Here is a 16,014-nt window from a genome sequence, read left to right on the forward strand (position 1 = left end):
TTTGAATATAATAAATGTGTAAATCAGCGTGCCACGTAAATTTTTAAGAAATTTTTATTATCTTCAAATACAAATATTTCAAAATTGAATTGACAGGAATAGTTTAATTATTAAGGTTGTAGAATTTCTATTTTCTACAAATTATTCTACAAGAATGTCTTAAGATAAATATATAGTTCTTTTTAAAAAAAAAAGTACCAACGAACTTGAAATTTCATAAAAAAATGATTACAAAAAAAAAAATTATTTCTACTCTATTACATATACCTTTTGAAATAGCGTTATTTTTTCTCCTGAAAAATTGTATCATACAATACACAAGACAAATATTTAAGTACTCTCATTTAGCTATCCTATATAAGATATCAACTTGACAATCACTGTTATACTTATATATAAACAAGTTGTAACTAATTTTATTATTATTTACAAATATCAAATAAGAAAATGTATGAAGTAATAATTAATGCACAAAAAAGTAATACATTAATGCACAATTTAGAATTTATAATATTTATATAGATAAATTGTAAACTCTATTACTGAAACAAGCACGTTGATCATAATTCCATAGATTTTTCCACAACAACCTGTTTTAGAATCTTATCTTTATATTTATTTATTTATCTTTCTCATTTATTTTCATTATTATCTTTTTCATTTACTTTCGGTTCCCATAAACTATTTCTTATAAATCTTTGTGCTGCATTTTTATCTACACGTGGCATAAGTGTATTTTTATCATTGATTTGTTTAGCACGTTCCATTGACTTTTTTAATCTATCATTTTCATTTTTTATTTGATGTTTTGTAGGATCAATACCTACATACAAAAAAGAAATATAAAATACAAGTAAAACTTCAAATCATATTACTCTATTAAAAATCTGTATATGAATATTTACCTTCAGTGCGTAAATACATCCAGAACATGCTATTAAGACTATATGACATTAACAAATTGTATTTTATTTTGTCACTATTAGAAAGTTTGTCATATATAGCAGGATCATTAGCAAGATCAATTCTATCTTCGAATCTTAAGGTTGCTTGGTAAAGTTGTTTTAACCTCGAAATGAGTTCCACATCATGTGACAAATCCTCAAAATCAGCATCCATATTTATTTTTAATATTTTAAAATATTGTTGGATTCTAAAAATAATAATTCACATAAATTATGTAATAAAAATATAAAGAATATTTACTTTACGTTTATCCGAATTTAAGATACGATTTCTTATAGCAATTTGTAATCGTAATAAAATAAATCACCGTTATGCACTCTCTTTATAGCGCCATATTGAATAAGTAAACTTACAAACATAAAACTTTGTTTTTATGAATAGAAAGATTTGTTAATTTTTTTACAACTCCATTTGATAGAAAAATATTTAATGTTATATCTATTCTTTTATATAAAATATTTATAAGAATGTCGTAATAACGAACAATGTAAAAACTAACCAACATATTTTACATCAAAGGATCACCATGATAATATTTAATCTATGCTCAAATAACCTAACAAAGATAATATAATGAATTGTCATGTTTGCTATGTATTTGTATAATATTTTTCTTTCTTTAAATATTTGTTATAAGTAAACGTTTAATGTCTGAGTGAGAGAGATAAGTGAAAAGGTATGTTTACTTAATTTTTTTTTTTTTTCATGAAAAACTTATTTTAAGTTCAAAAAATTTCTATAAGAAATTTATATCATTTATTTAGCTTTTTCAGGAAAGTTTTAATATTTAATAAAGTTGTATATTAATTCATTCATATCATGGATGAACGTTTACGTTATTATGTAGATATGTTGAATGAAAATGAAATTTCTATTCGGAATAATGCTGGATGCATACTGTCAAAACTCTGTGAAAAGATTTTACATTTTCCTGATGAAAAAACTTATCGTATAATTTATCTCAATGATCCTGATGTCATAGAAAAATTACTTCCAGCAAGTGGTGCCATGGAATGTTTATTTGAGATAGGTTTTATAGAGGTACAGATAACTTTAAATTAACTTATATATTTTGTTATAAATTAAATAAACAGTTATAAATTAAACAAATAGGATGGTGATCGTCTTTGTCTTCCAAAGACTGCATTGCTTAAAAAATTAGAAACTTTACAAAAGTTACTATCTTCAATTAAATTGGAATCAAATATTACAAATTTAGATCAAAGGCAAACAATTGCAAAAGCAACAGGATCATCAGTAGAATTATCATCAATAGAAAACAAATTTTTTAACAGAATTATTGAACAGTTTTATAATGTTATGCGATATGAAGATCATGATTTACAAGAGAAAGCAAAAAAAGTAATACCAGTTGTGCAATTGGAAATCAAGACGATGGAAAGATTAAGAAAATTCCAAAAGTACAGATATCAATGTTCACTTTTTTCCCTTTTCATAATTATTAAATAAATATGTTCATATGTATACATATGTATAATTTTTCTATAGGGACATGAAATGTGCTCTACTTAATAAAGAAATGAAGTCAGATTCATCTTTAAAAGAAGATTTAGTAAGTTCAATAGATTTATTTTTAATGGAACTTTTGCACTGGTTCAAATATGATTTCTTTCAATGGATTGATAGTCCATTATGTACTAACTGTTCTATGGAATGTTCATATGAAAGTGTAAGACCTTCTTCAGATCCAAAGTGTTCACGTATAGAAGTTCATAGGTATTCATTCAAGTGATTAATACATATATTTAAAAATATATCCTATTATGTATGAAATGACATTTATTATTCTTAGATGTAACACTTGCAATGCAATAACAGAATTCCCAAGGTATACAGATCCAGAAGTATTGTTAACTTCTAGATGTGGACGTTGTGGAGAATGGGCAAATTTATTTACACTTTTATGTCGCTCATTAAATTATGATGCAAGACTTGTATACGATGTAACAGATCATCTGTGGACAGAAGTATGTACAAGTTATACATCACTATTATAATTGTCATTAATTTCTCATTCTTTCATAGGTATGGTCTGTTACTGAAAATAGATGGATTCATGTGGATCCATGTGAAAATATTATAGATCAGCCATTGATGTATGAACGTGGCTGGCATAAAAAGTTAAGCTACATATTAGCTTATTCACGAGACGAAGTCCAGGATGTTACTTGGCGTTATACGCGAAATCAGATTGATGTAATGGCAAGGAGAAAAAAGTGTTCAGAAGAAAATTTATTAGACCTACTTCAAACATTAAATGAGAAACGTCAAAACTCTGTAAGTTACAGTATGGCACGTAAACAATATGTTATCAAACGCCGTCTCCGAGAGCTTGTTGAAATGCTTAATTTTCCAAACATACCAAACAACTATGACGATAATAATTATCGCGAAAGAACAACAGGTTCTTATGCATGGAGAATGGCACGAGGAGAAGTTGACCAGGTATAAAGAAATATTTTATCACATTTGCATCCATAATTTTTCACTTAATTATTTACTCTTTAAATTTTTTTCAAGCACAATGTAAACAAAAATTACATATGGGATATTTCTAAAGGTGGCAAATCATTCATTCTTCAATATTTCATTGTTAGAAATGTGTATAAAGTTATATATTCTGATGGCTATATCTTGGAACAGAAATCTGATTGGCAAGAGGGAGTAAATTGTGTTGAAGGTGGAATTTTTCATAAAACAGAAAATGATTGGAAGGTGGCATATTTATCTCGTTCAGCGAATGCTGAATATGGATACGTAAAATGGTCGTTTGAAGTTCGAAATCCAGATTTATGTATAGAAACATTTAATTTACAGGCAAAAACTACAGTTTTTCACGGTGCAAATATTTCTTGGGAAGTGGAAGGCTTTTTTCCTTCTATAAAGAAAGAAAATACTTCCGTAGTTATTCCTATTTGTACATGTGATAATTTTGCTACAGAAAAACTAAAAGGAGCAACAAAATTAAATATTACAGTAAAACTTTCTGGTGGAAAAGGTGATCTCGCTTGGCAACATGCTCAATTATTTAGAGAAAGTTTGAATAATACTGAAAAGCCATCTATGACCATTACTATTAAACTTAATAATCACAAAAACTAGTTTCTTTAAAATCAATAGAAATATTAATAATACGACTACATATGATAGGTAAAAGTTCCTGTGTATTATTTCATGCATTCGAGAATTTGATTTTATTGATAGAGATAACTCTACATTCCTTTAAACTTATTAATAAATTAATTATACATAAATAAAATTACATAGAAATTTATTTCGACTTATAAACAATTAAAATTGATTTGTTTCCCTTTTTAGTATTTAATGCCAAAAGAAATTGATATAAATAATACTTACGTACGGTTATGACGTATAGGAGTTCAGAGAAGGATGTAATAAGAAAATTGAAAAACATTTTTAAAACAAAATATTTAATATATTTTTAATACATAACACGTCGCGAATAAAATCGTCGACTAGATATTTATTCCTTAAGGAACACGATTATTTAAAACTATTTCTATCAATATTTTAATAATGGTTAAGCAGCTCTCTAATATCTCTACAGAGAGATGCAAAATCTGGTCTCTTGTGACTATGTAAGTGCCAACATGGATACATAAGTTTGACATAAATTTGCTGTGGACAAGTAGGTGGACAAGGAAGCCTACTACCTCTTTCAAGAGCTGCTAATAATTCAGCACTTCCTTCTTCTATACCTATCTCAGAATCACTGATTTCATTTGCACTTTTATCTCTAACATCTGAACCAACACCTGGTAACTTTGGATCTTTACCTAAACCAAATGTTTCATACATTGTTACACCAAACGACCAAACATCTGAACGTGGTGAAAATTTTCCATCTCTTAAACTTTCTGGTGCATACCTATAATATAATAAAAATAATTGTCCATTTACAAGAAAAATTATTAGAGGAAAAAGAATGTTTAATAATAGACTATAAACAGAATAAAAACAAATAATACATATACAATATATATTAACCATTTTATTGGGAGATCTCTATTAGTCTGAAGTATGTAATAATCATTTTTTCCAGTTACTTGAGCCAACCCAAAGTCACTGATTTTCACTTTACTCTCATCCGCAACTAAGATATTTCTTGCAGCAAGATCTCTGTGAACAATACTTTTATGTCCAAGATAATCCATACCAGTGGCAATATCTAAGGCAAAACCAAGTAATTTTTTATGAGTAAGCGTTTGTCGATGTAAAGCCAAGTAACTTTGAAGTGATCCATGTTTTACAAATTCCATTACTAAGCATACTTCAGGTTCTGATATGACACCCAAAATTTCTACGACATTTGGATGTTTTAGAGTCTGCACAATAAAAATTAAAATATGAGAATAAAGAGAATAAATACAATTACGTGAATAAAAACAAACCAAAAAGAAAAATATAAAACAAAATTGATACCATCTAATTTACCTTCATAATGGATATTTCTCTTTCAAAATCACGTAAATCGGCTTCTAAAGCACGAGTTTTCAACTTTTTTACAGCCACTTGTTGTGGTTCTATATCTTTTCCACCATCTCTTTCCAATATACCTTTATAAACTTCACCATAAAATCCTTGACCTATTCGGCCTTGCAGAATAATATAACAATCTGCATTCAACTCAAAAATATTTTGCATTCGAGTGCCATCATCGCTTACACTACTACAATTATTATTAACTATGCTAACATCCCCAATACTACCGTCATGAGTAATACGAAGAGCATGTGTTGTGCGATCTGAACAGTTAATAACACCCGCCATTGTTCGATCATTACAACTCTCTATATCTCTAGCTGTACTTTTTAACCAACTTAAATAATTTGAAAGTTCTTCAGCGCTACCGGTGTAGCTTTCATTAATGTTAATTAATTCTTTTGTGTCTAGAAAAAAAACATAGATGAGCGATTTATTTTACATATGATAAAAAATACGATCTTTTGTACTCACTGTCATCGATGTCATCCCAAGGTAAGCTAGTTCTATCAGTGATAAGACTACTTGCATGTGATTCAGAATTTATGGATTTATCGTCTATTGTATCAGAATCATCTTCATGTATATGATCAGAATCACTAAATAATTTTGGAAATGCAGTCGCATATGCGTGCGTTCTTCTTGAATTGTATACTTGATAGAGAATTTGATTGATATCACGCATTATTGCTTGAGGCTGTTTTCTTATACCGTTAGATTCACCCCAACATTCCAACATTAATTTATAAACTTCTGCTGGACAGCTACTTGGTATAGGGAGACGTTTACCACTTTCATAATACTGAAAATTTATTGAATGATTAAGTATTAATAAAGGACATATTTTTACTCTTAATTTTAAGCTTTAATTTCTTATTATAAACCTTTTTCACAATATTCAGGTCATGGTATGTGGGAGGTTCTGCTCCCCTTGAAAAAATTTGCCAAACTGTAGTGCTTACAGCCCATATATCTGTTTGGAAATTACATTTTGCAATTTCCGGATTTGAATAAAATTCAGGTGGCAACCAATGTACACTATGCATCATATAATAGAATTATAATATATTACAAAATTGCCCACAAAACTATATTAGAAAAACAACATAAATTCATATAGAAAACTTACTCCTTATCTGTGTAAATAAAGAGACCAGGATCAGCTAATTTAACTATGAAACTATTATCCGTGTGTGCATGAACAAGAAGTTTTTTACATCTAATGTTTCCATGAATAACACCATTTTCCTCCTGCAAATGTGTCTCAAAAATTTAGTAAAGAATAAAAAACAAACTAAGATTATAATTAAAAGAATAGATGAGATATAAGTACCAAATGCCATAGTGCATTTGCTAAACATGCAGCTGCTTCAACCATATCAACTGTTTTTATAGTTTGTGGGGAAGTGCTACGTAAATATGCATCTAATGGTCCAAGTCTTACTAATTCTAATAACATTCCAATTGCTGGTGTTACAGTTAAACCATACAATCTATGAATCAAACAAAGGAATATATAATTACTGATTTCATCAAATATAAAAATAACTTGAAATAAAAATTTGTATAGCTACCTTACTAAAGCACCTGATCTCAATTGACCCCATTTTCCAGCTAATTCTAAAAATTCTTTAGTGGAACACCATTCTTCTTCTTTGAGTATTTTTATAGCAACTTCCAACTTTTTGCCTTTCGTAACTCGCCACATTGCCCTATGCAATCTCGTGGCCGGTTGTTGTACATTTAAAGATTCACTACTTTTTGAGAAAACTTTATAAATTTGCAATTGATCACGAGGAACACAACGAGGTCCACTTTCTAAAAGAGATGCAATGATTTCTTCATCGGCAGCAACTTCATTTCCCACATTTTCTGGTGCACAAATTAATAATGGTGATTTGTCTGCAAAAAAACAAACAAGAATCTTAAATTCTTATGATAATCAGCATAGAAATGAGAGAGAAAGTATATTATTAAACATACCATATTCTGAAGGTGGTAAACATTCTAAAAGATATGGTTGACTTTCAGGATCTTGAAATGAACAAATAAGATGACCTAATGATTTATATCTTTCTATATTATTTTGTATAACAAATTCGTTAACAGCAAGTTCTTCTATCTTTTGTGACATTAGATTTCCATCTTTGCCACAAGAGTCGAAATAATAAACATTGTACTCTGTCTCACTTTCACGGAGTATGTAAGATCCAGGACGATTGGCACGTTTTTCTTCAAGTTTTCCATATGCAAATTCCCTTCTGCCAGAATAATTTTACTACTTTTTCCTTTTCTTCAAAATTATAATATATTTCAAGAAAAGATATGATTTGTAAAGGTAATTCTGATAATAATGACCTTACCCAACTGGTCCATGACATTTCAGTTTATGCAACCTTTCTAAACTTGGTGTAGTAACATCTCTACACAAATTAAAAGTCCATTTAATAGCCAAACGATAATAACCATCCAAAGCAGAAACAAATGACATAAGAAGATTACTGGTTGGAAATTTTAAATATGAGGGTATTCCATTTTTTCTCGATACTTCTACAGTATTGTCTTGTCTATAAAAAAATAATATATTACATCACATATAATAACGGGTAATGTATTTTCATATAGATTAATAATACAATATAAAAGTAGTACTATTAAAGCGATAATTAATTATTTTTACTGATGAAATATATGATTTTTACCTTATAGAAATAAAACAAAGATCTTCTATTGCACAAAGTTGATTCCAAGCACCAGATTCCGTTTCACAATATTTTACTTCATCCACATTTACCCTAAGTACTACTTTAGATGGAGGATTTGGAATACCTTTATCCATTAAGGCTTTATATTCTTCATATGGATAATTTGGTGCCATACATTCAAATTGTTTCAGGTACTGTTCTTTTACATAAGAAGCATCATGTCCAGAAATACGTCCAAGCGCATTATGTATAGGTTTCTTTATAAAAAAAGCATGACGTTTAATACATTCCTTTGGAATATATTTCTTGTACTCTGATTCTACAATTTCTCTTGGTATACGTTTTTCAAGCATTACTCTGCAATAAGTTATATTAATAATACTTTATTTATTTATAAATTAATATGTTCATTATTATATAAAAATGTACACACACACACACACACACACTTAAAGCTTAGATATATATATATATACCTATACATATCACTAACACCTAATCCAATCAATTCACGTTTATGCCTTTCATAAACAATATCTGGTACTTTATTTTCCATTACATCGGAACGAGCTTGTTGAAAGTAATAATCATAAGCTCTTTCGTCTATACGTTTTAATGTCTGTAAACTGGCTGGTTTGAATCTTAAACGAAAATCAAATTTACTTTTCTCCTTATTTTCTAATTTGTAATTTGCAGGATACCAAAGTTTGGTAGCATGATTCCGTAATGCAAAAAGATGCCTTGCTACCGGACCTATCCCAAATATTTTGCATATCTAAAAGTTTATACATAAAGATAGTGTAAAATTAATATTACATTAATAAGATTGTTATATAAATTATTTTTTAATGAATTATACCTTTATACAAAGATCTTCAATTGACCATCCTACTGTATATGAAATATTCAGTTCTTTCTCATCTGTTACCACACTGATAATTACTAACCTATTGATGTCCATTATGTTTATTATATTTACAATTTTATTTTATAATTATATCATTTTGGAACAAATCATTTTTATATACTTTCATTTATAATTATTTTTTATACAAATTAAACCACAATAATGAGAAAAGTTAATATATTAAAAATTATTTTATAAACTTCATTAAACGAGATTAAGTAAATGAAAATAACTTTTGATATGAATAAAGGCATTGTTAATTTCAAAGAGCATTATTATTCTTTATAAAACACTTAATTAAAAGCTAATGTTTATAATCAACTGTTTGCACTTTGTTTACTTTATGCACTTGACTGCACTTTTTTTTATATCGTATTATATACCAGTGTATTCAACGTATATTTTTTATATTCATGTCTATGATTAATTTAAATTTCAAAACGTAATTTATTAAAAATATTGGAACAACTTTTGATCGAAACAGACTCTGAAATTGACATTGATAAGTTTTCTTCTTTATTATCATGTCTATCAAGAATTGTATCAACGATATTATATTAAATAAATGTAAGCATAATTAAAATACTTTAAATATTTATTAAGATAATGCACAATTAAAATTTATTGGAATCGTTATAACAATTATAACAATTCCACTGATTTTATTTAAATTTTATCTCTTTTAGAAACGAAGATTTATATTACTTATAAACACAAATTCCCGTAGATATAATTTCAAGTGCTCGAAATTCTTTGAACATCATCTAGCGGTGAAACTAGTAAATAAATATATTACATGTGCCCTTAAAGATAGACTACATATCTTACACGAGTGTAAATGTAGTGATAATCAAATATGATAGTTTATTCAGTTAATGTCAAATTATTGACATATTTAAACGATTATTATCCATTATAATATACTAATTAATAATTAATATTTATTATTACAAATATTTGTTTTATATATAGAAACTTATGTTTATAAGTATATTTTATTGTCTCTTTATACATATTTAATCTCTTTATATACATTTAATATAATATATAAATAAAAAAGAAGAATTATTACTGGGATATATTTAATAATTTGTTTTTACTTTTTTTTAACCAATAAGATATCTGCCTTTTTCTAGAAAATTGCTGTTGTATTATAGTTATCAATTCAATTATCCATTTAACATCTGGATTAGCCTCTTTGCCAATATATCTGAAAAAATATTAATACTCCAATTATCTACATATAACTATACATATCAAAATATAATTTTTATTGATATATTACTTACTTTATATATCGTGTTACAAGCACAGCAATAAAGCTTGCCCAACTTTCAACTTGATTAGGAAATTGAAATACTACCTTTTGAACACTTCTCAATGCATGAGTGATATTTTCAGTAGTTAAAACACTTAATGCAGATGCACAGGCTACATATACAATATTATTAGAAGATGACCTTCCTCCTAAATATAATGCTTTTTCTGCGCATTTACGGAAAGTCATTAAATCTATTTCAAATAAAACTCTAGCAAGATTTATCCAGGAATTCACATCATCTAAAATTTTATACATTATTATATATATTATTACATATATTATTTTTTATTTGATTTTTGAAATATTTAAATATATTAAAACGATATTTACTTGGGTACGTAAAAGCTATCTTTGATAAAACGTTGATAGCATCGACTACGTTATTCTGGACAAGGCTTGAATAAGCAGACAAAGCAGTAATGTGATGTCTATACTCTATATCATTTTTATACGATTTTAATTCATTCAGCACTAGAGTAGTTAAATTCAGGTCTCCATGTAATATACCCAACGAGGCAGCTGCTAAAAAACCAGCTATCATAGGTGGCTGAATCAATATACACTGGAAGAGTAAAGTTTTAACATCGTCTACTCCTTGAAAAATATGAGCCATAGCTGCCATAGCACATAATGTATTTGCTTTATCTGATTCTTCTATGGCAAACCAATGAAGAGCTGCTTCATAAGTAGCATATGATTCTTCATATCGTTTTGCTGTAATTTTACAAATAAATAAATTGTGATTATATATTTTTAAAACTATGAATATATATTTTTAAAAAGGAACAAAATTATACTTACCTTTAAAGAAACATAAAGCTAAATGACATTGTGAATTGAAGGTACTATTATTTACACTTTTACATAACTGAATAGCTTCTTCATATTTGTTAAGACGTATAAAAATTCGTGTCAAATTTATACAAATAAAATCTTTCTGTTCTTCGTTACATTCTTGTAATGCTTTAGTAAATTGTTCTGCTGCCGATAAATACAATTTTTGTCTTTCCAACAATAATCCATGTGTGTTGAGTGCATATGCATTATTCGGATTATGCTCTATAAATTATCATAAAAAGTCTTTCGTATTAAACAAAATTAATAATTAATAATCTTATAATTAAATTCTAATGACTATAAATTTAATAATTACCAACCTATGTACCAAGTAAGCATATCTGTTGCTACTGATACAGCATGCATATTTTCAATGGTATAAGTATACAAAGGGTCTGATTTATTAGTATCAACATCCAACAATAATGTCAGTACCCCATGGGAATACCCTAAACATGCTTCATTATGATATCCTAATTGTGCCGAATGTCTAAATAAATCCACTGCTTCACGACACTTCATTTTTTCTGCAATTATGGCTTGTCCAACCCAACTATTCATATGTGCTGGATCTGCTCGTTGGGCACGAGAAAATGCTTCATTTGCTTTGTACATATCTCCTATAATGGACAAATAATTATTTTATAAAATAATTTATAATACAAATATTTAATAATTTTGTATATTTATGTGTATGTATGTGTATTTATTTATTTTTACCAATATATAAATATAAAATTCCTAAATTACACCATACTAGAGCATTGTTAGATTCTCTGCTAATTGACATAACATAAGAATGCTGTGCTAATGCATAATTTTTTATTTCCGAAGTCATACAAATAATTGCTAAAATATTCCAATGTAACCATGATGTTGGGCATAATTTTACAGCATATTTAGCAGCTGAAAGACTTTTAATTGCAATATCTTTGCGGTCGATGGAAGGATTTAAGAGCAATTGAGCATAGTAACAGCAAGCTAGATCATGCCATAATAATGCAGAATCTTTTGCAAAAGATAGCGCACGACAATAACATCTGAAATTAAAAATTGCATAAATATACGGAATTATCGAATATTATATATACTACGTGTTATTTTTAAATTGTATACTGCTTAACATATAATAAATATTTTACATTAGTATTATTAAAATTTGAAGATTTAATCAAAATATAAAACAATTTTGTACCTTGTTGATAATAGAAATAAATCTTCCCTTCTAATAATGATATATTTTTCGGTACATTTACGATTCATTAAAAAAGGCATAACTTGAAGGTAACTATATTTTTCTGACATTACTGCACTTCTATAACATACATCTCCAAGTAATTTCCAAATGCAAGACAATTTAGAGTTATTCAAAACAGCATCCGTTAAACATTCTATTGCTTGTTGAAAATTATCTCTAGCACGTCCTAAGAATTGGTTAGAAATATTTTTTCTTGCTAAACCTAAACATGTCTCTGCAAGACCCTTCAAAGCAGGTATATAATATGATTCATTGCTCAATATTTGTTTAAAATCTTCTTTAGCCTCTTCAAGTTCACCTATGATCTATAGTAAAAAATTTCTTATAAACAATATATCTATATAATAATAATGCGTTCACATTAAGAAAAGTGCATGTTATTATAATTGTCTAGACAAGGATTCGTGTCTAGCCGAAGTGTGTAAAGCTTAATAATAAAATATAAAAATTTTAAATCATTAATACATATTAAACATTAACATATTAATACTCTTTAAAATTACAAAATCATACTAACCAATTTAATATTTGCGACTTGTATCATAGAATATAAAGACCCAGGGCATAAATCTAATGCTCGTTGATAAGATTTTAAAGCTGATTTATAAGCACCTCGTGACCAATACGCGTCTGCTAAAGATTCCCAGCCATGACTGAATAAAGTAGAAATTGAAATTAAGAGTTTAATAAAAGTAAATGAACATGTATTGTTCAGTTGTTAATACTATACTTGTCACTGGGATCAGCTCTAATGACATGTTGTAATGCTTTAATAGCTTCAGTTGCATCTCCTTTATCTAAATAATATAGACCCAATTGTAACCATGCCCATTTAGGACCACTGCTGTAGGCAGTTAATTTCCGCAACAATTGTATGTTAGCATCCTGTAAATAAGAAACATTTTCATTTATAAATTGCTATTATATATTTCATCAACATAGTTTTTTCCATATTTAACATAAATATTATACATACACTATTTTTAAGTAATCTCAATGTTGTACTTAAACCAATGCCAGCTTGTTCTGAATTAGGATTAATCTGCAATGCTGTTTGGTAGCATTTTCTTGATCGTTCTACGTCTTTACAATGTTCATGATAATAATGTCCAAGATAAACTAAAGATTCCCAATTATAACGATCTGCTTGTACACTATTTAAGAAAGCCATCAAACTATGATTATAATCTGCCATCTCCCAATATATTTTACCAAGCAACGACCAACTTTCTGAAGTTTCTAGAGCAGATCCAAGAACATCTGCAGCCTCCTCTAAATGTTTATGATTTTTTAAAAATAATGCTCGTAAAATGACAGCTTCAACTCTTGTTTCAGGCTTTGATTCCAAGTTACTTAATTCATCAAGAATTTTATCATTATTTAATAACACATTGACTCGTGCAAGAATAAGGTTTATTTGCACTGAAGATTCCTCTGCTAAAATCTATTTTTGATTAATATAGTTAATATATGTCATTGAATAATGAAATCAAAAGAATGTTATAGATTCAATACATTCAATATATTTAATTTACAAATAAAAAGTAATCAAATAAATAAAAAAATAAAAATATTTATAGCATAATGTATGTAAACTAAAGTATTTACTCATGCAATTTAAAACAAATTAAAAATAAATCTTACTTCTTTACATAATTTTTCAGCCAATTTCCACTTTTCTATATTGTTGCTTCTACTAAGTGACTCAATTAATAATACTTGAATACTATACCACATAATAGATTTATGAGTCATAAGATTTAATGCTTCTGTTGTGGCATTTTCTATATCTTCCCAACAATATAATTTCCTATTTACTTTGCTCAACATAACATATCCATAAAATGATTGTGGTTTTATTAAAACTAATTGATTTAAAATTTCACGTGATTTGATCAAATTACCACATGTATCTAAATGTATTGCTTCAGCTAGAATACCAGCTTCAGATTCATTGTCAAGTTTTCTAAGTGATTCATAAAATGGAACAATATTAATATCTACAGTCCTCTTATTATATATGTTTTCCTCGTAATAAACTTTACATATCCATTCTAAAATAATAAAATAGAAGATAATTAAATTAATATATATATAAATTAAATATATATATAATTATTAATAAAATAATCGCAACAAATTTATAAATATCTCCTTAGCTATGATTTTCCAATTAATAACATACCAAGAGGGCAAATATCTTGTACAAATTCCTTGTGCATTTGTGTAGCTTCTTGTAATAATGTAATTATTTTATTAGATGTATATAAAAGTTTTAAATACTTTCTATAATAATCTTGTCTGTTAACCACACTAATATCTTTTATCACATTTGCTAGAACATCTTCTAATATATCTTTAAATTGGAGTACATTATCAAATTGTTCCGTTAAAACAAATGCTAAAGTTTTATTGATTAAACTTTGTTTTTCTGCATTAACTTTTTCACGTAAACAACTTAATGTTTCAATGCCTTGATTTAAATTTAAATTATCTTTCTTACGTAAAAGAAGGTCAGCAATTTTTTCTAGATTGAATAAAGCTTTGGACATGTCACTGAAAGTAAATTTATAATATTTATATAAAACTAAGATCAAAAAATATTATCATTATATAAGTTATGTTAATGAATTAGTTATACCTGTCTAATTCTAAAAGTTTACAATAACCTTCAATCAGTTGATTTAGCACATCACAATTATTCTCTGATTCCTTTTCATAATACGTTACTAATCCTTGCCAAGCTAATGGATTATCTGGTTGTATATCAATTGCTTTTTGAAAGGCTGCTGGAGTGTGAGATTTGTATTCTTCTACTTCAAGCATAGAAGCACCTAATAAGATAAGTGCTACATAATTGTTCTTATCCTTTTTTAATATTTTCTTGCATTTCTTTATTGCTTCTGAATACTCATTTCGTTTATATAACTCTCGTACTTCTTTTAATACTGCTTTACTTTCACCTGACATTTTTATTTAAGTCGAAGAATAATTACATTCTTTTATGAAAAATATTACTGAAAGGACCTGTACTTGTATAAAAAAATAACTGATTATAAAATAAATAATAAAAATCACACACATATATATCAACAGCAAGTTATACGATAGCCAATGCTGCCAACCATTATCAATTTGATAATATGTTTAAAAATTGTGTTGTATAAAATTAATTAAAATTATAATTATACATTTTTTTTATATATTAATTAATATTTATTAGTATAATCATTAAAAGCAGAAATATGCTGATTTTTTTATATTCTAAAATAAAAATTAAAGCAACATAGAGATTTATGATTTTCTTCGTTTTCTAACAATGTGTGATAGTTATATAGGGTGCTCCCTTATTAAGTGGCTAAACTTGAAATATGATTTTAGGACTTCCAAACAAGAAGAATTTTCCTCTAGAAACATTTCATTCGAGAGATATTAACTTCCACAGATTTTATTATTAGCAATGAATAATTTTGAAATAATTTTGATTTATTCTATT

At 27.2% G+C, this 16,014-nt stretch overlaps 4 protein-coding genes across 10 annotated transcripts; 1 reads left to right on the plus strand and 3 right to left on the minus strand.

Moving 5' to 3' along the window:
• Positions 1 to 36: 36 nt before the first annotated feature.
• LOC127069117 (nuclear nucleic acid-binding protein C1D-like) lies at positions 37 to 1,389 on the minus strand. Of its 4 annotated transcripts, none has more exons than XM_051005829.1 (3): positions 1,274 to 1,389; positions 906 to 1,153; positions 37 to 823 (listed from the first exon to the last, which is right to left on the minus strand). In XM_051005829.1, exons 2-3 carry the CDS (start codon positions 1,117 to 1,119, stop codon positions 633 to 635), a joined length of 405 nt encoding a protein of 134 aa, XP_050861786.1. In that variant the 5' UTR covers positions 1,120 to 1,153; positions 1,274 to 1,389; the 3' UTR covers positions 37 to 632. The 4 variants fall into 4 exon arrangements, with proteins under 4 accessions (XP_050861786.1, XP_050861790.1, XP_050861787.1 ...); XM_051005833.1 differs by having other exon boundaries at positions 1,320 to 1,338; XM_051005830.1 differs by having other exon boundaries at positions 1,212 to 1,330.
• A 62-nt stretch (positions 1,390 to 1,451) lies between these two features.
• On the plus strand, positions 1,452 to 4,261 carry LOC127069111 (peptide-N(4)-(N-acetyl-beta-glucosaminyl)asparagine amidase). 4 transcript variants are annotated; one of them, XM_051005823.1, is made up of 8 exons: positions 1,452 to 1,642; positions 1,731 to 2,007; positions 2,080 to 2,387; positions 2,476 to 2,703; positions 2,780 to 2,954; positions 3,013 to 3,432; positions 3,508 to 3,702; positions 3,805 to 4,261. In XM_051005823.1, exons 2-8 carry the CDS (start codon positions 1,786 to 1,788, stop codon positions 4,087 to 4,089), a joined length of 1,833 nt encoding a protein of 610 aa, XP_050861780.1. In that variant the 5' UTR covers positions 1,452 to 1,642; positions 1,731 to 1,785; the 3' UTR covers positions 4,090 to 4,261. The 4 variants fall into 4 exon arrangements, with proteins under 4 accessions (XP_050861780.1, XP_050861777.1, XP_050861778.1 ...); XM_051005820.1 differs by having other exon boundaries at positions 3,508 to 4,261; XM_051005821.1 differs by having other exon boundaries at positions 1,740 to 2,007; positions 3,508 to 4,261.
• A 136-nt stretch (positions 4,262 to 4,397) lies between these two features.
• Positions 4,398 to 9,946, minus strand: LOC127069110 (tyrosine-protein kinase hopscotch). The gene is made up of 13 exons (XM_051005819.1): positions 9,055 to 9,946; positions 8,672 to 8,970; positions 8,193 to 8,552; positions 7,854 to 8,057; positions 7,474 to 7,751; positions 7,065 to 7,392; positions 6,824 to 6,983; positions 6,620 to 6,741; positions 6,375 to 6,528; positions 5,965 to 6,292; positions 5,443 to 5,897; positions 4,996 to 5,333; positions 4,398 to 4,876 (listed from the first exon to the last, which is right to left on the minus strand). Exons 1-13 carry the CDS (start codon positions 9,154 to 9,156, stop codon positions 4,519 to 4,521), a joined length of 3,486 nt encoding a protein of 1,161 aa, XP_050861776.1. The 5' UTR covers positions 9,157 to 9,946; the 3' UTR covers positions 4,398 to 4,518.
• Positions 9,947 to 10,078: 132 nt separating this feature from the next.
• Positions 10,079 to 15,622, minus strand: LOC127069109 (tetratricopeptide repeat protein 37). The gene is made up of 13 exons (XM_051005817.1): positions 15,160 to 15,622; positions 14,704 to 15,074; positions 14,163 to 14,572; positions 13,495 to 13,962; positions 13,249 to 13,403; positions 13,036 to 13,171; positions 12,456 to 12,823; positions 11,981 to 12,300; positions 11,581 to 11,880; positions 11,225 to 11,482; positions 10,754 to 11,137; positions 10,392 to 10,662; positions 10,079 to 10,312 (listed from the first exon to the last, which is right to left on the minus strand). Exons 1-13 carry the CDS (start codon positions 15,486 to 15,488, stop codon positions 10,171 to 10,173), a joined length of 3,912 nt encoding a protein of 1,303 aa, XP_050861774.1. The 5' UTR covers positions 15,489 to 15,622; the 3' UTR covers positions 10,079 to 10,170.
• Between the last annotated feature and the right edge of the window lie 392 nt (positions 15,623 to 16,014).

This window comes from Vespula vulgaris, chromosome 14 (genome assembly GCF_905475345.1).
Source record: "Vespula vulgaris chromosome 14, iyVesVulg1.1, whole genome shotgun sequence".
Classification (NCBI taxonomy): domain Eukaryota; kingdom Metazoa; phylum Arthropoda; class Insecta; order Hymenoptera; family Vespidae; genus Vespula; species Vespula vulgaris.